The 26,979-nt window shown below is 31.0% G+C and overlaps 1 protein-coding gene and 2 pseudogenes across 1 annotated transcript; all 3 read left to right on the forward strand.

Annotated features, from left to right (window-relative positions):
- The first annotated feature begins 1,418 nt into the window (after nt 1-1,418).
- LOC113001653 (protein RKD5) lies at nt 1,419-6,810 on the forward strand. The gene is made up of 5 exons (XM_026128550.2): nt 1,419-1,827; nt 1,993-2,242; nt 4,675-4,922; nt 5,470-5,684; nt 6,445-6,810. Exons 1-5 carry the CDS (start codon nt 1,773-1,775, stop codon nt 6,655-6,657), a joined length of 981 nt encoding a protein of 326 aa, XP_025984335.1. The 5' UTR covers nt 1,419-1,772; the 3' UTR covers nt 6,658-6,810.
- Nucleotides 6,811-18,128: 11,318 nt separating this feature from the next.
- On the forward strand, nt 18,129-19,409 carry LOC121174796 (probable serine/threonine-protein kinase PIX13; annotated as a pseudogene).
- Nucleotides 19,410-22,197: 2,788 nt separating this feature from the next.
- LOC100792262 (probable serine/threonine-protein kinase PBL3) lies at nt 22,198-26,440 on the forward strand (annotated as a pseudogene).
- Nucleotides 26,441-26,979: the final 539 nt, after the last annotated feature.

The raw sequence follows: 26,979 nt of genomic DNA on the forward strand, positions 1-26,979 counted from the left end.
ATATTATCGAGACTGAAAAGCCCCAAAAGCAATTAAACTTAAAGATAAAATATACCCATAACCATAAATTTATAAAATACTATTTATTTCAATTTTTTACTTTTTGTTACATTGAATAAGACATTTTAATTAGTTTTTAAGTTTTTATTATTTAGTAAACAAGATTTTTAATAGTTTTTGACGTTTTTTAAACGATGTTTGAATTAATATTTTTAAAATACTAATTATTATCTTCTAACATTTTATATTTTTTTATCCTTAATATATTTATCAAATTTCTGATTCATTATATTTTTAAAATAAATCATAATTTTATTACTTTTTTATTATTTTATATTTTTCGGTTACTTTAACAATTAATTTGATTAAACTTTTATAATTTAATAGATTTTGTGTAAAGAAAAACGAGACTTTGCTGAGAAAACAAACTAACTATAATATCTATTACTCTATGAAGAGATTATCCTTTAGCTGTTTAACCAACCTTGGTTTGCATCTTAAATATGGATAACCAATGAATTTAATTACGAATAGGAAACTTATAATATAATAATGAGTAAATATTTATTTTAATTCCTGAAAGTATGTGATGTTAATAAATTAGTCTCTAAAGATAAAAAAAAATTAAATTTTTAAATATATAAAAAGTGTTACAATATGATTATCTCACTTAACTTTGTTATGTGACATTGCATGTATGAAAAACAGATTGTCATGTCCTGATGAATTAATTTGTTTTTTTTTTAAAAAAACCTTAAACAAACAAGCGGAATTAGTAAATGCCTCCGCGAAAATCCGGTTTGATGCTTTCAATCGAGACAACGTTCTAAATTATTTTATGTCATTATATTTATTCATTTTTGGTTGTACACAAACAATTGTATTTCTTTTTATTGTGTGTTATTTTCTTTTAAATAATAATATCTTTAAAACAAACGTAAAATATGTTTTGAGTCAATCAATTTTCGGTCAAAATTGATCTTAATTTATATACTCTAAAAATGATAATTTTATCTCCTATCATAATATCTTAAGCTCCATCAAAAAATGAAATACACTAATTATATAAAAATACAAGAAACAAAATCGTTATTTTTACATAATTGCTTAGTTTGGCGGCGAATTTCCTGAATCATGTAAAAATAAGAAAAAATTAGAAGCGATATAACCGTAGTAGCTTCATTCACACCAAAAGTAAAATCAATTTACAAATAATGTACCACCACCCGAAACAGACACTTAAAGCTTAAGAGTTAAGACTAATTATAAGTGAAAATTGAGAGATTTAAAAGTTAAAACACATGTTTATCCTTGAAATGAATATAAATTTTTTGATCAAAATATTTTCACAAGTTAAATCTTGATATATGTACTTGAAAAATCAAGCTATTCACTTAGATTCCTATTCAGCAACAACAACAACAAAAAATCACTTTTTTGGTGTAAATCACTTTGATTCACAAGTAAATGTATCGATATGGAGTAATTAAACGGTTGCACAATAAATTTGCATCTACAGAGAGAGAACCGAAAAAGGTGAAGAAAAATAAATGAAGAGAAAAAGGAGGGTAAGGAGGTGACAAAAGAAAAAGACTAAAGAGCAAAAGTACCTTATTTTAGCTGGGCATGATTCTAAACTGATCCGAAACCAACGAAAAAAAGCGGAAGATCATGCAAACTTGCACTTAAAAGCTGGTTTTTGCCTCATTCTCTTCCTTCTGTTAGTCCACGCTTCATGCTATTGCTTCCTATCTCTTTCTCATGACCCCTTCATGGAGTCCACTTTGCTCACCAATCTACTAGTCTTCAACAACACCCTCCAACCAGGTATGTGATGCCACCATGCATCTCTCTCTTACCCAGATTTTGTTTCACTTGTCATTTTTATTCCAAGTTTCGTTTTTCGTTGAAAAATGTGATTTTTTCTGGTGGGGTGGTGGAATTTCGTTATTTATTTGTTTATTTCCTTTGTGGGGTGTGGGTGGATTGCAGAGTTAATGAGGAGTGTGCATGTGTACCGCCGAGGGGATGGAGAGAAAAGGGAAGTTGAGAGAGAGTTTGTGTTTTCAGAGAGCGGCTCCTATGGGGAAATGCAGGCTACCCCAATTCCTGGATTGGTAAAATCTCGTGTTTCTGAAGTGTGTGAAGGGCACCGAAATGGAGTGTGGCTTTGTGTCTTTGCGTTCCATGCCGATCACACTCCTCAATTTTGCCGCATTCCACCGGTTTTGTTGGTCACAAGGTATATCTGCTTAGTCCTATATGTTGTCTTTGACATTAGTCCAAGGTTTTTTAAAAAAATAAAAACAGTCCGCCGCCGAAATGGGCAAGTTTTAGAGTCACTGTGATCACAATTGCGGCCGGAATCAGCCGAATTGTGATCAGATCGGCCATATTTGTTTGCAATTTCCTGAAACATCAAGCCAAATTGTGATCGTATTGGCTGTATTTGTCTGCAATTTCCCGCAATATCAAGCCGAATTGTGATTGCACACCGGCCATATTTGTCTGCAATTTCTTCAACATCAAGGATCGTGACGAAATTGCAATCCCAATTGCAATTTAAACCTTGCATTAGTCCTCCATAGTTAGGTCCTTTGAATTAGATAACCCCCCTTCTACTGAATTGGAATCGGTCCCTTTTGGTTATATGAATATGTACTTGGCTCTTTGGTCCCACCAAGATTTCCCCACCTTGAATGAATCACATTTAAAAATAGAGAAGCTAAAATTTGTAATGTGTGCAAATTCGATTGATTTGTGCATTTTAACCAAAAGCTAATTTTGAGTTGTATGTATAGTTTATAACATATAAGGGATGTGGATTCTCTTTTTTCCCTGGAAGACATGAGAGAGTTCTCTTCTTTTGTGAGAATGAAAGATATTGAAGTATTAAACACGCTTTGGCTATTGGCATAGAACTGGCAGACCTCTGCACAAGTAACAGTGGGCCACTCCCTAATAAACAGTTTCTTTCCATCCCATTACATAACCCTCTAATAGAAGATCCCAATTCATTTATAAGTCCTGTTTATTGTTGTAGAGAACTTTAGTGGTGTCCCAAAAAATCTTTATGTATGTGGCGATTAGTCACTTATTACTCCAGAGCATACTTATGGTTCTGAGTTCTTTGCACAGAAAAGTTGAAATAGAAGGAAATGGAGCGACCATGGAATCATATTAAATTAAATTTAGAAAATATATCCCTCTATAACTTTTGACAATCCTTATTTTAGGAGTAATGTTGTTCACTCGTTCTCACTTAAAATTCTAACAGCGAAGATAGATATAAGGAAAGAAGAGAGAAAAGTGTGAGATTTAACAAGTGATTTGGTAGAGACAGATATAAGAGAAAAAAGTGTAGTGGAAATTTTAAGTGGGAATATCATTAATTCTATTTTACTAGTAAGATTCATAACAAACAGAACAAAGCTAAGGCTTCACACCAGAATATGTATTTTGGTCTTACTGTTAGTCCTGGGAAATAAGCAAAGGTTAGTCAGTGACAGCATCGTTGGTTCAAGCAACTGATGTTTACTTTTAGTGAAAATAATATATTGAATATGCCTTAGGGTGAAAACTAGGCATGACCTTTCCCCCAAACACCCAAAATTAGGGGATGCATTAACAGATCTTCATGTAGAATTTTATCCCCTCAATCACTAACATTTTGTTGTCTTCCTGTGAGAGACAATGCAATATGTTCACTTAACCATTTTCTAATATGGCATCCAGATTTATTTTCATGTAATAGTCTTATATTTATATGACTGGTTTACCAAGACATAAAGGAATAACTAATACTGCCTTGTTTACACTTTGAGGAGGAAAGGGAATCAAGAATAAAGTTTGATTCTTTATGTATGAAGCTGAAATACTTGAATATATGCTTTGCATTTTATTTGAATTTTAAAGAAAAGGAATGGAATAGAGTAGACCAATTGCTCTCCAATCTTCATTCCCCTCATAAAAAGTCGATTTTTCCCTTCCAAATTAAAGGGGAACAAGGTGATATTAAAACACATACTATATGTTCTTCAACAAAAAGAAGGTATTCTGCATAATTTTCTAATTAATATCCATTTAAGGGGAAGGCATACCTACCATAGTACCTTTAATTTCTGGAAAGGATGGAAAGCAGATAACTTCTTATTTTAACTTTCCCTACCTTCTCTATTTCTCCCTAAAATACCCTAAAACTCATCCCCGATTTTTCTTCTATGAATTTCCAAATATTTATATTTTATCATGTTCATTATTTTTGCCCTTACTGGGTTTTAAACCTCATTTATTTTACTTTCTTCCTGTTCATAGTGGAGTGAAGGCTTGCACGTAATTCTGGATTTCATTGAATTTCCAGTCCTATTTTCTTTTGAAAGGAATGACATTATCTCCAAATTGCATAATTATGTACTTTTAACATTATTATGTTTGATATGACATGCCTATATTCTTAATAGCCTTGTCTTGATATCACTATTTCACTGTTTCATAAAACCTTTGGTGATCAAAACCTTTAATACTGTGTGACTCCAAAATATCTCCCTACATGGCTGCTCCACCACTTCTACAAGTTTTAAATCTTCTGAGCTTCTCCATTTTGTTTCCGATTACTTCTACAAAGTAATTTATCATATATCTAACTCCCTCTTATTATTCTTTTTTAATTTTCAGAAACCCAAAGCTTAAGATGATTCCAAACTTGCTTGATGATCTCCATGTGATATACAAGTTGGACCGGAAGGAGGAAGACAGTGATATAGCACAAGACTATACAGGGGAAGAAAGGCAAGGAAACAGCAACAATTGCCAACCATCATGGAAAGTCTTTCCTGTTCTTGATCAGGATCTCAATTGTCTTCCTTATGAAGACGACGAGTCTGAGTCACTGGACAATGAGACAGATGTTGAAAGCTCACCAGGTTCAGAGTCAATGCTCTCAGTTATCTAACAGACATAACCTATTTAACAATAAATGATAAACACAGTTTGTTCTGCAGCTTAGCTACTATATGGACATATTCAATCTTTTGGTGAAACCTATCTGTTACAATATCTCCCAAGTTTTGACTGTGATGACTATATTGTTGTTGTAACTTAATTCTACAGTTCTGAATGTAGAAAAGTTCTGAAATGCTAATCAAATACAGGAATCCTCTTTGATGACTGACACAAAAATGGAACTTCTTTTTTAGGTTTTAAAACTTCTGATTATTCCCTCTTTTTAAAGGATTGATATTATTAACTCCAATCCTGTATACCATGTTGTTCTCAATTTTGAATGTTATCAATTATTATCCTTTTTATTCCAGCAGTTCAGTCTTAGCAGTATACAATTTATTTATTAAAAAAATTGTTTTGTGATCCTGTACATAAATTCTCGAACCCCTTGTGTGAAGCTTCCTAATGTTGTGTTAATAATGTCATGCATAAATATTTATATCTAACAGATGAGGTGAGGGTTTGCAGGTTTGCTAGCAAAGAAAAAGAGGGCACCCAGTGATCTTGTAGCAAAAATTTCTTTATCAGATTTGGTCAAGTACTTTGGTATGCCAATTGTAGAAGCATCAAGAAATCTAAATGTTGGGCTCACTGTTCTCAAGAGAAAGTGCAGAGAATTTGGTATTCCCCGCTGGCCTCATAGGAAGATCAAATCACTTGACAGTCTCATTCATGATCTTCAGGTCCTTCTTACTTCACTTTTTTTATTATGATGACTTTAACACTCTGTATTGAGATTTATGTGTACAAAATTCAAAAAAAAATTCTATCCATTTACAGTTACTTCTTCAACTAAAATTTATTTATTTGAACATCAGCATAATTTTGTTGAAGTGCATGCAACCTACCTTTTGAACAAATATTATTATTTGAAATATAATGAGGGAATGTGTGGTGACTTATTTGTAGCTGACATGATTGAATACTTAAGGTACAGTCCATGATAGTTAAAAAGTTTTTTGAAGTTTAATGTACAATGTTAGCTTTAATGCTTCAAAGACATGGAGTGGGTGAAACGGAAAGCATGAAGTGCACTTTGAAGCATTATTCTGCATTATCTTGTTAATGTTTTGGTCAAACATGATGCATTCAATATCTTGAGTTCTCTCTTGCGGATTCTTTTAAAATTTAGTTAAAGTATTATATACATAAGCTTCCGTAGATATGTGAACTTTGACGTCAATGCTTAGTTTTAAATTCAGATGTTTATTCATAAGTTTTTCCTATATGATCTATAAAACCTTTTCCTTTTTCTGTATTTACTTCTATTTTCCCTTTTATCCCTTTTACCAAGCTTTAAGTGGATTTTGAGTAAAATTATTTTTGACAACCTTGTAATCTATGCTATTTTCAAACTTGAAGTCCTCGTACACGCACCAAAAAATAAAATTAGTATCTATTTGGGCAACATTGACTGATATACAAGAAGTGGGACACATGCAGGAAGAGGTAAAGAGCCAAGAATTGGAGGACAGGGAAGCAGCTTTGGCAGTGGCCAAGAGGCAAAGGATGTTGGAGAGTGAAAAGGAAAACATAGAGAAGAAACCCTTCATGGACATACAAAGTGAGACCAAGAGATTCAGGCAAGATGTTTTCAAGAGAAGACATAGAGCTAGAGCTGTTGGAAAACACAATTCAACAGTATCCAGCACATAGCACCTTTTAAAGAGCAACAAAAAACCATAGTTTGCAAGTTGTAGAATGACATGAAATGAAACCTATACACCTCTTTGGATTGGTCATTTTGATCTTCATAGATTTACTTTTGACTTATATATGGATTGCAAAATCTAAAGGTAACTTATAGCATCTAAAGTGCTCAATTTTTTTTTCCTTGTTCTTCAAATTATTGCTCCTAAAGTTCTAATTGCACCATGTTGAGATTTACGACTCTAAATGTTGATCCAACGTGAAGCACACTTAAGCGGTTTTGGAAAACAAGCAACTAAAGAGTAGTTTTGGGTTGGAAGCACTTCCAAATGACCAATCTCTTCCCTGCATGTGTCAATGCTTCTAGAATATACCATTTCATTGAGTGGGGTGTAACACATATATATGTTGAACAAGTGACCTCAATAACTTAAGAGGGCAGGGTAAATTAAGTCTCACAAAATTTTTACTAACAAATTTTTAACCCCCTTTTTAAAAGATTGGCTTAGAATGCAGAAAAAGAAGTAACAATAAATTTAAAAATGTTCTTTAAATGTGCAAGACAAAATTGATTGCAAAATAAATGAGATAAGGAAACAGAGAAATGCAAACTCAATTTATATTAGTTCTGTCACTTCTCGTGCTTACGTTCAGTCCTCAAGCAACCCACTTGAGATTTCTACTAACTTTGTAAAAATCTTTTTACAACTTCTGAACACCCGAGGGATCCCTTTTCCTTGTGTTCAGGAAACTCACAATTCAAGAGACAAACAGCCTCTTGGCTGACTTTCTGAAATAAACAGAAAGATTTCTCTCCTTTAGAATGGATGATACAAATTGAAGTTCCTAGAGGAATTTCTCTCTTTTAGAGATGATAATAAAATTTGAAGTTTCTGGATGAACTCTCAATATATTTGCAAGTATTTGCTCAAGAGTTGTTGAGAGAGCATTTGACAATGAAGTTCTCTTAGAATATTTCTCTCTTGTTTTTCAAAGTTAGACACACATATATATAGACCCTTTGTGCCTTTTCAAAATGATTTGAAGAGATGTGTCTTTTCAAAAAAAATTTCTGAAATTCTTCATTAGTAATCGATTACAGGTTTCTGGTAATCAATTACACAGTTATATTTTGAAGGGTTGTTCGAGTGGGTCGGCAAGTATACCGATTCGCACAAGTAGTATATTAAAACGGTAAGACCGAGTATCGTATCCACATAGAATTTGTTTCACTCAGAACTGTATATTCAGTGAGTAAAAATTTGTATAAACTGAAAGCAAGTAAATATCAAGTTGGATTTTTGTTCTAAAATCTATTTAAATACAAACTAAATATCTAAAGTTTGAGAAGTAAAAATAGTCAAGTAAAAAGCGTCAGGTCGTTCTACTGAATTTTCCTTGGTGTTGTTATGTATTTTTCTCTATTTAATGTTATCCTAGTGTTCTTATGCTGAGAAATTACCCAAACCAAGATCCCTCTAGTGAATGAGCCTAACTCTCTTTAAACTTCGTCTTTGATCCCTCAACAAACTCAGCCTAAAAGAGTCGCATTAAGTCTACAACATAATATGAACTAGATCATTGCACTCCATTCCTAGACATACAGTTTTCTAGCTTGCTCTACCAAGTTCTAAGGCTTTAAAGCACTTCCCAATGATAAAAATCCTAACTATACATACAAATGGGTGATCAAGCCACAAGCATGTAAAAATAAGCATAGATAGAAGCAATGAACACAAAAAAACAACATTAAATAGATAGTGAAAGAATATTACATCAAGGATTTAGCAGAACTTTCCAACCAAGAGGTTTAGCCTTCCATTACAAGAAATGAACTATCAATACAAGGAAGAACAGAGTTTAAGTGGAAGAAAATGGCTAAGAAGGATTGATGATGTCTCCTTTAACCTCTAGAACCCTAATCTCACTCCTCTAATCTAAACTCTCTTGGTGGCTCAATTTCTGTCACTTCAGCTTCTCTCTTGGCTCTGTTTTCGACTCTTTTTTTAGTTTTCGCCAACTTCAGTGTTTTAAAGGCTCCTTGATGTTTCGGCTTCTAAAGGCTCGCTTAGCGAGATTCGTTCGCTAAGCGAAAGTAAGTGAATTTTGGCTTAGCGAGCTGGGCGCGCTAAGTGCGAGAAGAGACAAACAACTCGCTGGGCGAGATGGCAGTGCGCTGAGTGAGCATATCTCTGAATGATCCTCTTCTAGGATTTCCCAACACACTAAACGAGGCATGCAGCTCGCTTAGCGAGACATCAACTACTTGAACCTTCTCTTCTTTTAGCCTGAAATTGAAGTCGTTTCAACATTAAATCATAAAATTGGAGTATCTACTTTATGAAATCATACTAAACATGAAAATATGTACAATTCCTACAAAATGAACTATAAATTGGAGGTAAAGAGCTATTTTTGTGCAAATGTTCAATACAAAACTTAGTCGTGAATAGCAACTAACAAGGGTCATGACTTTTCAAATTGAATTTCAAAGAGTTCTGTTACTGGTAATCGATTACACATCAATGGTAATCGATTATAGCTTTTAAATTAAAATTTCAAAACCCTTCTAAAAGCTGATTTTTCAAAATTGTCTTCTGGTAATCGATTACACTACCTGGTAATCGATTACCAGAGCCTTGATCTCTTGGAAACACTTTGTTTTGAGGCAAAAGCTTAATCTTGAAGCAATGCTTGTTTGTTGAAGCAACCTTGTATTATTCTTGAAGCAATGCTTAGCCTTTGAATGTTTGTTGAAGTAATCTTGAAAGCAACCTTGTTTGATTATTCTTTGGCATCATCAAAATCATGTATTCATATATTCACATTCTCCCCCTTTTTGATGATGACAATCATTATCAAGTGAATTCGTTTCAGCATCATCAAAACCTGCATGATTCATATTCTCCCATTTTTTGATGATGACAATCATTATTAAGTGAATTCTTTTCAGCATCATCAAAACCTGCATGATTCACATTTTTCCCCTTTTTGATGATGACAACCATCTGTAGGTTAAGAGCAACAAAAAAAATATCTATCTGTATAGTTTACTCCCCCTTGATTTCACAATGACTTCTTATATGAAATAGTTGAAGATTGCATATATTTCATAAAAAAAAACTGTCTCATAAACCCTTACTATTTTATCTTTTATCTATCTCTCCCCCTTTGTCAATATCAAAAACAAATCATGCGCAGAGAAGAGAAAAACATTCAGCAATTTATAATGAATTAAAAAAGTAGAGCATGTCATGCCGTTCAAAGTATCATTTCTCGGCCCAAAAGAAAATGTTAACACTTGTTGGAATATATGAGAATCAAATGATATCAACATGCCTTAAAAATAATTATTTTGTACCCACAAAAATACATATTCAGTATAAATAACCAAAATATATAATAATAAAAAACAATCATCAAGAGTAATCAATAATTAACATAACTCTCAGACACAATCATCAAAGATAATCAAAACTCAATCATAAACAATCATCAAAAGCAATCATCAAAGACAATCAACATAACTATCAATCATAATTATCAAGGACAATCAAAACTCAAGCAGAAAACAAGCATCAAAACTCAATCAAAAGTTAACAATCATAGGCAAAAATAATCAAAAATAGACAAACATTAAAATCCTCTTGTTGGATAAATGGTCTTTATCACGTAATTGATGAATACTCAATAAACTATGCTTAAGATCATCAATAAGTAAAGCATTTTCTATGGAGGTAGAGGAATTCGTACCTATTTTTCCAATTCCAACAATTTTACATTTGTTTGTTATCTCCATAGATCACATATTCACTATCTTTGGGAGAAATATGAATAAACTTTGATGCATCTCCCACCATGTGTTTGGAGCAACCGCTATCAATGTGCCAACTCTTCTTCGCTTTCATAGTCTTTCGCCATGTCATTATCTTCCCAAGTGATGCATGCTTTCTTTTCTTTCTTTTCTTTGAAATTTCTCTTGTCGAATTTTTCCATTCTTCTTTTAAGGACAGGACAATTTAATCTTAAGTGCCCAGATTGATCGCATTCATAGCATTTTGGGGCTAAGGATGAATATTCTCCTTTCTTCTTTGGATTGATATTTGATCTCCGTTGATTTCCTTTGTTTCTCATAAATTTGTTGAATCTCTTCACAAAAAATCTGAAATCATCATTTTCTTCTATTTCATTCAAGTCCTCTTTGTCACTTTCTTCTTGAATAGAAGATGATGAGGCTTTAAGTGCTATTCCTTTCCTTTTTTTTTTATCATTCTCTTCATGTTGATGGAGTCTCATAAGTTCCATTTCATGTTCTTGAAGTTTTTCAAAGAGAGTGGCAAGAGACATATTAGTGAGATCTCTTGATTCTACAATTGTTGTTACTTTTAGTTATCATTGTCTGCTTAAACATCTCAGCACTTTGTTAATGAGATCTTCATTAGGAAATATTTTTCCCAATGATGCAAGATGATTAACTATATGAGTAAATCTCTTTTACATATCTTGTATGGTCTCATATTAATTCATTCTAAACAGTTCATATTCATGTGTGAAAGTGTTTATTCTAGCTCTCTTGACATCAGTTGTGCCTTTATGGGTTACTTGTAATGTATCCCACATTTTTTTTTTTTGCATTTTTACAATTTGAGACTCTAAAATATTCATCCATGCCTAATGCAGAAGTGATTGTATTTTTGGCCTTTAAATTGTATTGAACATTTCTTCTTTCATCATCATCCCATTCTTCTCTAGGTTTTTCTATAGTTGTATTTCCCACTACCATTGTAGGAATGAAGGGACCAATTTCAATGGCTTCCCAAATATTTAAATCTATGGCTTCAAGAAAGATCTGCATTCGGGTTTTTCAATAGTGATAACCTTCGCCATTGAAAACAAGAGGCCTATTAATAGAATTTCCCTCAGGGAATGAAAATTTAGATGAGACCATATATATTCTTGAAGTTTATAAACTTTAGATAAGAATCCGGCTCTGATACTACTTGTTGAACAAGTGGCCTCAATAACTTAAGAGGGCGGGGTGAATTAAGTCTCACAAAATTCCCACTAACAAATTTTTAATCCCCTTTTTAAAAGATAGGCTTAGAATGCAGAAGAAGAAGCAACAATCAATTTAATAATGTTCTTTAAATGTGCAAGACAAAATTGATTGCAATAAAATAAATGAGATAAGGGAAGAGAGAAATGCAAACTCAATTTATACTGGTTCGGCCACTTCCCGTGCCTACGTCCAGTCCTCAAACAACCCACTTGAGATTTCCATTAACTTTATAAAAATCATTTTTACAACTTCTAAACACCCGAGGGATCCCTTTTCCTTGTGTTCAGGAAACTCACAATTTAAGAGACAAACAACCTCTTAGTTACAACTAACTTTCTGAGATGAATAGAAAGATTTCTCTCCTTTAGAGTGAATGATACAAATTGAAGTTCCTAGATGAATTTCTCTCTTTTAGAGATGATAATACAATTTGAAGTTCCTGGATGAACTCTAAATAGATTTGTAAGTGTTTGTCCAAGAGTTGTTGAGAGAACATTTGACAATGAAGTTCTCTTAGAATATCTCTCTCTTGATTTTTGAAGTTAGACACACATATATATATAGGTCATTCGTGTCTTTTTAAAATGATTTAAAGAGATGTGTCTTTTCAAAAAAAAATTTCTAAAATTCTTCACTGGTAATCGATTACAGGTTTTTAGTAATCGATTACACAGTTATATTTTGAAGGGTCATGACTTTTCAAATTGAATTTCAAAGAGTTCCGTTGCTGGTAATCGATTACACATCAATGATAATCGATTACAGCTTTTAAATTCAAATTTCAAAACCCTTCTAAAAACTTATTTTTCAAAATTGTATTCTGGTAATCGGTTACACTGTCTGGTAATCAATTACCAGAACCTTGATATCTTGGAAACACTTTATTTTGAGATAAAAGCTTAATCTTGAAGCAATGCTTGTTTGTTGAAGCAACCTTGTATTATTCTTGAAGTAATGTTTAACCTTTGAATGTTTGTTGAAGTAATCTTGAAAGCAACCTTGTTTGATTATTCTTTGGTATCATGAAAATTATGTATTCATACATTTACAGTATAATGATTCGGACCAATAAATGTATAGGTTATTTCAATTTAATCAAATGTTAAGTTTAGGCATGTAGGGAGAATTTTATAGTTTATAGTGATTTTATTCGGTTGGAACAAAATTGGAAAAAAGAAACATAATGATACCCTTTCCTCAAAACTTTGTCATATGTACGTGCGCTTATATGCCATTTTACCTTTTTTTCCCATTAAAGTAAAAAATGATGGCCACTTTTATTGGTTAAATTGAAAGTCAAGGATTATATATTGAGTGGTGTGTGTCGTATTTGATGTATCTTTTTCCACTAACTTAACTTTATGTGTTTTTGGTTAAGATACAGCACTTGTTTCCTCGGCCATGTCTTCATTTGTCGAATGAAGAAATATAGAGCGAAAATACACGTTGCTAGTAAATTTCCTACTTTAGAAAAAGAAAAAAATTCCACTGATATCATGTGCGAACGTGTTGTGATGTTCATTGTTTGAAACTTTGAAGTTTTTGTACTAGTTGTAGAGTGGAAGTGCGACTCATTTTTGTTTTATGTTACTTTTTTTTGGCACGGTTTGAACTTTGAATTCCTGCTAGGAGACCCACCTTCATTCTTCATTTTATCATTTAGCATGTAACTATCGCCTCCTATGAAAAGGCAGGTGAGAAAAAAAAATGTTTTTTGATTTAAAAATACTTTTATTCTTTATTTTTATTAGTAGCTACAAAAGACCATTTTAATTTTACTTTATTTCTCATTTTTAGGGATTTTATATAATGTTTTTACTAATTTGACACGATTATTTAAAATAATATTAAAAAGAAAATGAAGTGATATTTTATAATTATTAATATAAAGAATTCTTAAATCAAAGAGGGAAAAAAATCCCACTTACATTGAAAAGGTTAATATAAAATCTATTGTTATACAATTTAACTAGTATAATTAGGAGTAAAAATAGGTTAAATCACCCATAAATTAAGTCGGTAAATACTTTGAACTCTAATATGTTAAAATAAGTTTCCACACTCTCTAATATATTCATTCTATTCTAATTTTTTTTATAATTAATTTATTTTAGAAATTACTAAATTGTATTAAATAAAAAACAGGAGTCACGAAATCTTGTAATTTTATTTTATAAATTTCAGTTATTAATAAAAAGTCGTATATTAAAAAAATGCGATTTGCTAACATTCCTAATGAATGAAATTACACCCATCATGTAATTATGATGGATTTAGGCAATCATTACATTAATATTTTTGATTAGAAAATAATAATAATAATAATTACTTTTCGTATGATAATATAAAAATAAGTTTTAATATAAAATAATTAATTTACTATTTAATAGTTTAAATTAACAATGAATGAGTTTTTTTCACTATAAACTGTTGTGATAAACTTTTAGATATGATTAAGAGTCATATGGGCAATTCACTGATTTGAAAGAACCATATTCTAAACAAGACGAAAAATAGAGCATAATTTAATTAGTCTTTTTCAACGCGTTCAGTTAGTTAAATTATTAGATATAAAGTATGAGTACGTACGTGTCCTTGTTTAACTTGTCGTAATTAATGCATTCCGTTTTTATTCTCATTTCTCTATCTCCTTTTTGTCTCCCCAAATGAGAGTATCCCTCAAGAAAAAAAAAGAAAAAAGAAAGAAAAGAAGCATTACTCGATCAGTTGATCATAGTGGATTTCACTGTCAAATATACCTAGACTAAAAGAACGGTAAAAATGAAACCAGATAATGAATGAAACGAAGTTGTATCTTAAAAAGATGTGGTTGTGTTGTTTTTTGACTCCAGTGACAATTAAGATAAGTTCCTTAATGAAAAGTTTTTGATATTTTCCTCGCTGGAAGCATGAATGCAATGCTAATGCAACTTGCATAGGCAAAGGGTTGGAACCCAGAATGCGTGAACCACGAAACTCCTTCTCTAATAATCTCTATCAGTTACAGTTTAATTAATCGTAGCATTAAGAATACAAATTGTACTCAGACACATGGATACGCGTGAATGGTACAAGTCTGTTAAAAAAAAAAAATATGGTTCTTTCCTAGAATGTAAATAGTCCTTAAATTATACTTATCATCTATGTACGTAAAATATTAACGTACGTCAATGTGAGCAGAATTACAGATCATTAAAGATAATAGGAAGATTAAATATATTTTTATTGAAAACGGAATTATTTTAAATTTAACTGTTACTTTTATGTTTTTACACAAGTAAATATTTTAATCAATGTTTTCACAAAACTGCTTAGTATTTACCATACAGATAAAGTATAGAAATAGAGCATGATATAAATATGTATATCTATATATCTATATATATATATATATATATATATATATATAAATTTTTTGGAAAAACTGAAACCGAGAGAAAGGAAAAAACCAAGAAAGAAAACAAGGCTAAGAGAAGTGGAAGTGTGCAACTGAAAGTAGAGGAAGAAACTAACTATGGATGTGGCTCTATGAATCCACGCTTTAACGTTGGCACCTTCTTTTTCAAACACTTTTTTAACACCAACACCTACACATATTTGAGAAGAGATAAGAGGAAATTAAAATATATTTTACTTTAAATATACAAGCCGGCAAATCCTTTTTACGAATATCATCTAATAATAGATGATATTCCTTTCTAGAAAATACATATATTATCAATTGGAGATAATTATACTTAAATTAGGTAATACTTATATGAACGTTAAAGTTCCTCTTTCAAATTTAATGTAAATTGATTTATGCGTTTGATAATTATTAATAATAAATAGTTGTATATATATAATAAGATTGTTAGTTTTGGTATAATTATTTTTAAAAAATATATCTGTATTAATTTTTAATTGTTTGAAAGTGTAATTTTTTAACAATAACATTGCATGAAAAAATAAATTTTAAAAATATCAAATATTAAGCTATAAAATAAGTTTGTGTAAAATAAATAAGCAAATCAAAATAGATTATAAGCTTTTCGAGTATCTTACTAAATGTGCCAAGTGTGTTTGACAAAATTAGTTGGGATTTATAAACTGAAAACTTATAAACTAATTGATTGGACTGAAATTAAAAATGGGATAGCGGTAAAAGATAGATTATTTTAATAATTGATTACATGTATAGTTAATTATAAATAATCGATTATTGTTTGGATAGGTTTATTGGAAAATGATTTTATGATTATTAATTTTGTTTAGATGCAACAACATAATAAACTTTACATAATAAAGAGTATGAAAACAATTGAAAAAAAAAACTATTGAAAAATTTTCATGTTCAAAATTATGATCTAAATTTTAGTATACTTCCACACACACGTGTTAAAATTTATATGACAAAGAAGATGAATGTAATAGCACTTACATACAATCGTGGAACCCCTATAGGCTATATCTATATTGTGTTAAATTTTGTATGATAAATAATCTGATGAATGCAATAACACTTTACTTACAATTGTAATACTAGTATCATAACATTGTTACATTAAAATTAAAAAATAAATATATAATTTTATAGGTCAATAATATTTAAAGTGTACAACAAATATTCAAATCAAATGTACACAATAACTTAAGTCTAAGTTTCAACAATATATATAAAAGATTAAATTATTCATTTGGTTTTTATAGTTTCATGATTCTTATTTTTTTAATTTTTGTAGTTTGAAAATAGTTTTTTTAGTCCTATAGTTTACATTTTAATTCTCTTTTAGTATTTGTAGTTTAAAAATATTCTTTTTAGTCCTTATAATTTGTATTTTAATTCTCTTTTAGTCCTTAGTTTGGAAGTGATATTTTTAGTTACTATAATTTATATTTTAATTATCTTTTAATCTTTACTACAAAAAATATAAAAATAATTAGCTACAAATCAATTATAAATTATCCATTATTTTTTTTATAAATTATCTTATGATAAATTAATTATAAATTACTTGTTAATATTTTTGTAGTTAATTGTAATTGATAATATTACTCATATTTGAATGGTAAAGCCTAAAATGGAATTAAAATATAAAGTATAGGGACTAAAAAGACCACTTTCAAACTAAGAGAATTAAAATACAAACAATAAGAATTAAAAAAATAGCTTTCAAAACTATAGGGACTAAAAGAGAATTAAAATGTAAACTATAAAGACTAAAAAAATTATTTTCAAACTATAGAGACAAAAAATGTAAGAATCATGAAATTATATGAACCAAATGAGTAATTTAACCTGATAAAAAATTAATCTAATTGATAAGTAATAAACTCGGATGGCATAAAAATATGTTTCTGATTTTTATTAATGAATAATATGTAATGGCTGAATCTTAAAGTTTGTCTTATCATATTGAGCCTCTAGCAATTAACTCATTTAAACTTTTCTTGTATAAACAAAAAATCTAACAAGATTATTGAATAATAATATGTTCCCAATTAAAAAAGAGCTGAATCAATTAAAAATGCCACGTAAAAGTGTTCCTTTGCTGAAAAAGTAGAGTGTACATACGTCATGTTCCTATTGGGCTATGCTTGCTTTTGAAGACGCATACTCAATTTCCAAAGCGGCGCGCGTACAAAAAGAGCGAATGTAAAAAAATATGAGAACGCTACGCGAACAGGCTTTTTTACCGAGGGGTATTTTTTTTTTCCTTTTTTCTAAATGGGTTTTTTTTTAATTATTCACCATAATACGTGTTATTAGTTTTGAGTTAGAAATCGTAATATTTATTATGACTTAAATTTTTATTTTATTTTTTTAACTGGAATTATAAATTTATTTACGATTTTAGTATATTTTTTTTTATTTTACAATTTTTTTATATTATAACTTTAAAATCGTAATGCTTACTTTTTAATTTGGAAGTGCATGAGGTGAAGTCATGAGCTTGGTTCCGAGTTCACTGTGCCTTATTAAAAGTGATGAAAGCTTGGTTCTATTTAGAGAAGCCAGAGATTAGTTGTTGTTGATGCTTCTGACAAGAATTCCAGGATTAAAAGTGGCTTCCGCATAGAAAAGGCAATATGATTCTTTATAAGACATGATGCTTCTCTAATTAAATTATGAACGGTCATATAATTGAAAATTATCAAGTTTGTAATAATTATTTTAAAAAATTTATTTAAGATAATTTTTAATTAATGTGATACAACTTAGATATCATGAAAAGAAAGTTTTTTTTAGTTGGGTACAAAAATGAATAAAAAATAAAATAGAGATATATAAAAGTAACATGAATAGGAATGAAATGTAATACTTATTTTAAAGTAAAAATCAGATTTTGAAAAATACTTTTCTATAGAAAAGAGTTTTTTTTCTTCTTATAAGATAGAAATAATATATAGTAAGTGTAATTATAAATTACTGCAAGTAATGGCCTATTGTTATGCAGCAAGGCAGCAAATCGATACCACTATCCACAAGTCCGCAACAACGTGAATAATTTTAATAGTCGTAGCCAAGCTCACACATCACCTCATGCACTTCCAAATTAAAAAGTAAGTATTATCACTTTGAGCTCGTAATACCAAAAAAAAAATCATAAAATAAAATTTTATAACTTCAATTTTTTTTAAAAAAATGTTACTTTAAAATTGAAAAATAAAAAAAATTATATTAAAATCGTAAATAATTTTATAATTTCAATTAAAAAAATAAAAAATAAAATATAAATCGTAACACTTTTTACGATTTATTCCTTTTTGATAAATAATTAAAAAACAATTCCCATTAAAAAAAACGAAGAAAAAATATCCCTTTTCCGTAAAAAAACCACGAACACGGCAAACGACATTATAAAATGACAGTGAAACACACGACAAAAACAGCCCCATGTTAATGTTATTGCTCTGTGTAGCTGCCACTCGTATTCATTCTTATCTCATCCTCAAGCCGAGCCACAGCCCCTAACACAACATCATTAATTAACACTAAACGCTAATTAACATCGTTGTCTGCTTTCCTTCCCTCGCTCGCCGCCAAACATCCTCTAAAGTGTTACTACTTACTAGAAAAAGAACTATAGGTTATATACTAGTACTTAATCCAGAAATCACACTAATGTTTTGCAGGATTACAACGCTAAAATTTCAGATTTTGGCCTGGCCAAATTAGGGTCTTCTGGTGGAGATTCACACGTGAGTACCAGGATCATGGGAACATATGGCTATGCTGCTCCAGAATACGTTGCAACAGGTGATCATCTTATCTACACATTGTGAATATACTACTTGTTGAAGCGTATATAAGAAACAGTTCGATCTAATACTTTTATGATTCAACAGGTCACCTTCATGTGAAGAGTGATGTTTATGGTTTTGGTGTGGTGCTGCTTGAAATGCTGACAGGGATGAGGGCATTTGATAGAAACCGCCCCATAGAGCAGCAGAATCTAGTTGAATGGGCTAAGCCTTCTCGCTCTGATAAAAGCAAGTTGAAAAGCATTATGGATGAAAGGATAGAGGGTCAGTATTCAACCAAGGCAGCATTGAAAGCAGCACAGATTACCCTAAAATGCCTTGAACGTAACCCTAAAAAAGTCCTCATATGAAAGATGTTCTCGAGACATTGGAATGCATAGAAGCTATCAAGGTTAGAAGGAAGGAAGGCAAGAAACGTTGTTCTAAGTTTGCAACTATGAACAATTTACAATAGCCACCCTTATGTTCAGCACGTAATGCTTGGTAAATTACTAGAATCTTGGGATGCATTGTAACCCGATACACTAGATAATAGAAGATTTTTTCAAAGTTATCTTGTTAGTTGCAGGGGAAATTTTATAAAAAAATTAATTAAAAAAAGCTATGTAATTTTTTTTTCTATTTTGGTTGAATTAGTCACATTATTTTCTATTTTTGGTTGAATTATAGTCACATTATTGTGGGGATTGTGCAAGGGTAATGAGGTTAGATGCTTGTACACAAAGTTATCCAAACTCCTCCCGACCATATATTTCATGTATTTAGGGAAAGTTTTGTAAGATCATTATATTGTTATTCTCCAATTTGTTACAATGATAACGATAAAATTAGATTATAAAATATTATGCAAACTATTCAAAACTAGGCCCATCCTAGTGAACTGCTTAATTTTTCCAGTTTATATTTGTTGATGTTATTAAATTATTAATGTTTTTATAAATTTAACATATTATTAGATCATATCGTTGACTTATTAATTATTGATGTTGTTATTATGAGAAAAAAATTAATATAAATGTTAGATCACATTTAAATGATTAAAAATTAAATAATTTTAATTCAATTTAGTTGAGTAATGTGCGTGAATTATTGTAAATTTTTATTATATGTTTTTTATTTTTATGAATAAAAAAATGATTAAAGATTAAAAGATAAATATATATGACTGTTTTTCAACTGAATATGTAATTATTAACTAATTTTTAATCTCATAAAAGGTTAACCCAAACTTAAAGTAGCTAAATCCTCGCTTTAAGCTCACAAGAAAAACTTATTTAATCTGTCGTAATACATTCTATTCCTTTCTCATTTTTCTGCCTCCTCTTTTCCTCCTCAAATGTTCTCCCTTAAGGAAAAAAAATGCATAATTCAGTTGATCTTTTTGTGAATCTTACAGCCAATACCTAGATTAAGAACAATAAAAGAACAGATACATGAAGAATTTAAAAATGAAACCAAATTAAGAAGTTTATTTTGTTCTTTTTGGGTCCCAGTAACTACTGAGCCTGCAAGATAAGTTCCTTGATAAAAAGTTTTTGTTTTTCAATTTCCCTCGTTGGAAGCATGCATGCAAAGTTAATCTAGACAAATTAAGAGTGGGTGGAACTCGACGGAACGTCGAACCTTCTTCTCTATTATAATTAATTGATTGTATATCATTTCTTAATAAGAATACAAATGGTACTCTGACACAGGTATACGCGTGAATTGTGGTTGTTTTCTGTACAATATTTGTTAAAAAATACGATCGCTGTTTCGTATAATGTACATAAGACCGAAATATATACGTGGAAAGTCCTTAATAATTTATAGATATTAACGTCACTTTGTACAGATGAAAGATAAAAATACATAGAATGCGGTTTAAATGTTACATTGAATACTTAGATAAAAAAAATCTTTTGCTGCGCATATATATAACGGTATTTTCTGACTGAGTAAAATTATCTAATTGAAAAGTTATGTCTAATAAATGATATATGTAGTCTCTAAAAAATTTTAACTATTTAAAATATTTAATTTTTTATACGATAATTATTATATTTTTTAATAAAAATTTTATACTTTTACTTTTATAACTAATTTTTTAAAATACTGGTGGTTTATAGTATATATTTATCAAGCATATAGTATATATATAAAATATGACATTATTATTCCGAAAACTGAGATTATAAAAATTATTAAAGTAAAGACAATTAGATATAAAAACTAAATTGAAAGCTTGTACATATAAAGTCCAAGTTAAAAAAAAATTAAAGTTTCGTTTAAAGACAATATTATATCATCGTAAATACTACTGCACAGTTTGATTTTCTAATTCCGCGTAACATGAAAATTTTATATATATAACTGCATAATCTTATAATCCCAACTGCTCATCTTTTTGGTAAACTAATAATAATAATAATAATAATAATAATAATAATAATAATAATAATAATTTATATTACTTATATGAACATTTTTACATTTTCTGAAATACTTTTTTTTCTTTCTTTTTACATTTTTTAACATTTGATGACATGCTAAATTTCATAAGATAGAAAGAAAAAAAAAGATAAATTAGGGATATAATGTGATTCACTGTAACAGGAATGCAATATAGCGTGAGCGAAAGTCATAACACCAAACCTAAAAAAAGCTAACGCTAAATTTTAGGAAAGGAATTAATTAATCTTTTTCATTGTTTGTTTATTGCGATCTATATATCTTTGGCTTTTTCGTTTTTCCTATCTTGTTGTCTCAACCTTTTCTTCAATCTTCTCCCTTTTTATCCTAATCCAAATATCCTAATAATTTACAAGGACTGAATCAACAAGACATTCATCCAGCATATTACAAAAACAAAAACCAAATTAACAATTTGTCGGTACATGACTACATGCATTTTGTTGGGACTAATTTAAAAAATATTTGAGTTTAAAATGGTTCCAGCTGTACAAGTAAATAAGCAGTGTAAACGCGCAGACTTTCTAAACAACGTGGGTGAAAGAGGTTGTGTATTAAAAAAAGGAAGTATAAATAGCAGCAGTCAAACCTATAACACTCCGAAAACGACCCATATGTTATGTTGCTAGCAATAGTACTACTCGTGTCTTTCTCATTCCTCATCCTCATCCCAACACAGCAGCCCTTTTTGTATTCATTTTCTCGTTGGTTAAGGACTAAACACAACATTAACATGGGCCTTTGCTTTGCTTCCCTCGCTCGCCATTACTGCATTTGCATCCATCGTCAACATGGCTGACCATACAACACGAAAGACCACATCCGATAGACTTGAAGACACCATCACTCGCCTATCCAACAGTCAAGCTTCCCTCAATGACAAATACGCAGAACTTTCCTGCAAGGTGAACTCGATTCTCGATCACCTTCACTTGCGGTCACCCAACCATAATCATCTCAATTCCAACACCCAGCTCCATCAACGTAATACAACCAAATTAGATGTCCCGCGATTCTCGATCACCCACCTGTCGCCCATGGCTGCCTTCCATGGCTGCCACTCGCCAAATGAAGCTTCCATGGTTGCCGATGACCGCCTTGAGGCCGCCTTGGTCAACCTTGCTGCCGCTCAACACCGTCTTGAATCCTCACTGGATGCCCTTCTCCTAAGACTACCGCGGCAACTTGGTCACCTTTACCCTTCTTCCTCCCTGCAATCACCACTGTCGCTGCCCCCACGGCTCACGACAGCTTCGTCCTCCTCCGCACAACCACCACCCACAATAGCACCTACGTCAGTCGCACCCATGGCTCCGTTGCCGCTTCCTCGCTTTCATTCGACCAACCGCCACTTCCAGCTCAATCGTCCGTTGCCTCTATCACTTTGCACCATCTTGCTTGGCGACGATGCCATAAAGCATCATATTCATCTGTGCTTGGTTTGGATTCTTTTCGTCATCAAGACTTGGCTTTGCTCCGTCTTTCATCGGCGACGACGTCCGCCACCACACCCGCCACCACATCCACCACCACCACCGAAGCCACCACATCCAAAATACACCCTCACCATGTTCCACGGCTCCATGTTACAACCTCACCATTCTTTGTCATAGTGCAATGGGTGGGTCTTGCGTTGGAAGAGTCCACTTGGGAGAAGTGGGATGATTTTTGTCACTCTCATCACCTTGAGAACAAGGTGATTTTTCCAGGGTGGGATAATGATAGCACCAACAGCAGAGAGAACAAGGAAGACATCTCACGTAAAACTGCATGCATGGCCATTAGTTAGTTAGCACGACCGTTAGTTAGTTACAAACTGTTAGTTAGATATAACGGCATTGCAAAAGTTAGTTACATATTGTAGCAGTGTGACCCATTATATATAAAGACATGGTCTGCATAAATAAAACGCAGAGAAATGTTTCGAGAAAGCTTAGTTTAGCAAGGAGGGACCTTGACCTCTTGACCTCGAACCAAGGATATCTCTTTCTTCTGCCTCTCGCTCATAACAGAGAATTAATAATTAATGTAATTTGTTGGCATGCAGGTTCGGCGCATGAAAAGGACCGGAATCACTGAAAGCACTAGTGTTAATGGAGGAATCAGTAGCATTAACAGCAATAACATGGTGTTTCCGCGTGTGGAAACTGGGAACTTGAAGGAGTTCAATTTCGCGGATCAGAAAGCAGCAACCAAGAGTTTCAAGTCGGATGCATTGCTTGGTGAAGGAGGCTTTGGCAAAGTATACAAAGGATGGTTGCTGTTAAGAAATTGAATTCAGAAAGTTTGCATGGCTTTCGGTTGTTCCAACTTTTCCCATGTGGTGCTGCCTTCTCATTATTTTTTTTAATTTGTTAATTGCAGACTATGTTTCATAATTAAACAAAGTTACAATTATTATTAATATATACAGCTAGCCTCAAGTATATATATTAAGTGATGATTAACAGAATAGTTGGGATTAAGGATAATGGAGCCACACCTGATCAGTAATGTTTGACAGCGAAAAATATCGATTTATTAGTAACAAATATTATATATTAATGAGGTATTGATTAATTAATGAAACATTACTATACACATCTTATTCCATGGTCGACATATATCAGTAAATGCATGAGAGCAATTATTCCCAACATTATACATGGATCATTCGTATTTATTTTTTAATTTCTAATTTAAACGTACAACTTACATTTGTAATCCAACAACCTTAAAAACTTTACTAAAGTGACCCTATAAATCATCTTATATCCTTACTGTTAGGATAAACGTCAACAACTTTTTTAAACACATAAAAAGCTGAAACATATGGTCCACAAACTGGGGTGGCACCTAGTGCATATATAAACATTCGGTGCTTTCCAATAACTACATCCAATTTTGAGTTCTTGTTAAGACCCAGTGTTCAATAAGAAAAAGCAAGATAACAATCTTTGGATAGAGTTGCTCTATTCTTGAGGTATTGATTAATAAACATTAGACATGTCTTATTAAATGTTTTTGATTATTTAAAACAATTTTATTACTTATTGTCATTACAATAATGGTTAAAGTATAAAAATAGAACTTTTACTTTAAATTTTTGTATTTGGTCTATCTGCTTAGAAAGATATTTCATATTTAAATAATGAAATTACTACATTTATTTATTTTGAAATTCTTCATATTTTATTATTATTATTATTATTATTATTATTATTATTATTATTATGTAAAGTACTTTAGAATTTCATACAGATAACTTTTCTTTGAATTGAAAATTACTTTAAAGTTAAAAAGGTCAAAATAAGAGATTTAAAAATAAAATAGAAGTTATTTAGTAAGTTTAGTTTAAAACTTTTTGAGTTAAAAGTTTTATTTTATTTTCTCACATTAATCAATTAAGGATGAGAGAACTTGTTATAGTTTGTGCCTTATTTTCAAAGTTACTTCAGTTAGTTTTTTTTTTATAAAACTACTTTCCCTCAAATAAAAAAATTACTTTTCCCCTTTTTCTCTTTCATAAAAATTAACTTCCTTAGATAAATAAAGTATACAGATATAAAGAAAAAAAGTGAGCGCATAAAAATTATATAAAAGTTTATCGTATAACAGTATTGGTAACATTTCTCTTAACAAAATTGCTAATAATATTTATCCAATTTCATTTATTTTCCTTTGTTAAAAATTAATACCTCAATAATCTTTAAAAATAATAACATTTTCGATCCTATTTTTTTATTTTTATTTTTAATTAAGTAAGAAAAATACAAGAAAATAGTATGAGAGATTTACTGTATGATTAAATTAATCTTTATTTTCTAAAGATTTCTAAAGTACTTGACAAAATTAAGTACCCATATCTGACTTTGTAATATCTTGTTCTGTTTCATATAGAAATGCAGTCAGAAATCAACTTTTTAGGAAAGATTTCTCACCCAAACCTGGTCAAGCTTTTGGGTTACTGCTGTGACGATGTCTAATTTCTCCTTGTGTACGAATTCATGCCAAAGGGAAGCTTGGAGAGTCATCTCTTTAGAAGTATGCATGAGCTTAAGACAATTAAAATATATATATTATGAATTAGAAAATTGGTCATGAATTTGATTTGAGTTTAGCTAAATTTTCTTTTTTTCTGTTTCTAATTAGGAAATACTAACGGAGAACCACTCTCTTGGGACACCCGAATCAAAATAGCCATTGGTGCAGCTCGGGGCTTGGCTTTCTTACACACCTCAGAAAAGCAAATCATATACTGAGATTTCAAAGCCTCCAATATACTACTTGATGAGGTCTGTTATTTTTCCCTACTTCCTCTCTTTTATATTTGGCGAGTTTATGAATTTGGACCCTATTTGTTTTATAAACCAAACTTTTGCTATATATTTGAGTGTCAGCTGAAAAATACAAATTATAGTAAGTACAGATATTTTGTAAAAAGAATTAATTCAATAAACAATTTAATTAGAGCAAATGTTATTGAAAAGATTAAGATAAACTTCTTTAACAGTAACTCCACAAATCTCACTCATAATCAAATGTTTATATTTTGCAGGATTACAATGCAAAAATTTCAGATTTTGGCTTGGCCAAATTAGGCCCTTCTGGGGAAGATTCACATGTGAGTACGAGTATCATGGGAACATATGGCTATGCTGCTCCAGAATACATTGCAACAGGTGATCATCATCTTATCTACACATATAAATTGATGCTTTTCAAAGATACTGCTCATTGAAATTTACCTGAAACATAAGAAACAGTTTGATCTTATTGTTTCTAACATGGCTGAGGAATGTGTCATGATTCAACAGGCCACTTGTATGTGAAGAGTGATGTTTATGGTTTTGGTGTAGTACTGCTTGAAAGTTGACAGGGTTAAGGGCACTTGACAAAAACCGCATTATAGAGCAGCAGAATCTAATTGAATGGGCAAAGTCTTCTCTCTCTGATAAAAGAAAGTTGAAAAGCATCATGGATGAGAGGATAGAGGGTCAGTATTCAACCAAGGCAGCATTGAAAGCAGCACGTCTTACTCTAAAATGCCTTTAATGTGACCCTAAAAAACGTCCTCATATGGAAGATGTTCTTGACACATTGGAACGCATCGAAGCTATCAAGGATACAACGAAGTAATCCAAGAAACATTGTACAAAGTTAGCAACTGTGCACAAATTCTAATAGCCAATTCATATTCATCCTTCTGCACGTGTGGAATATGACAGAGCATCAACATGTGTAGGCTGTTGCTACTTGCTAGCATACTAGTCAAAGTTCAAGTTCAGTGTAACTACTAACTAACTAGGTTTACAGTTAAAGCCTGTTTGGATACAAGGCTAAAGTCCTTTTGACAGCTTCTCTATTGGAATTAAAGAGTTTTTTCAAATAGAGAAGCTCTCAAAAGCACTTATAACTTGTATCCAAACAGGTAATTAGTATAGGTAGTTAGACCTGTTACTGCATGAGTGTTTGTTGCTGTGTTAATTTGATTAGTTGTACCTGGCCTCTCTCATTCTAGCTTAGTTCCCTTGTCTATAAAAATGTGAAGCTCCTACTTGTAGTTGTATCGTCATCTTTTCATTTAATTCAAT

Source organism: Glycine max, chromosome 1, assembly GCF_000004515.6.
Source record: "Glycine max cultivar Williams 82 chromosome 1, Glycine_max_v4.0, whole genome shotgun sequence".
In the NCBI taxonomy this organism is placed as follows: domain Eukaryota; kingdom Viridiplantae; phylum Streptophyta; class Magnoliopsida; order Fabales; family Fabaceae; genus Glycine; species Glycine max.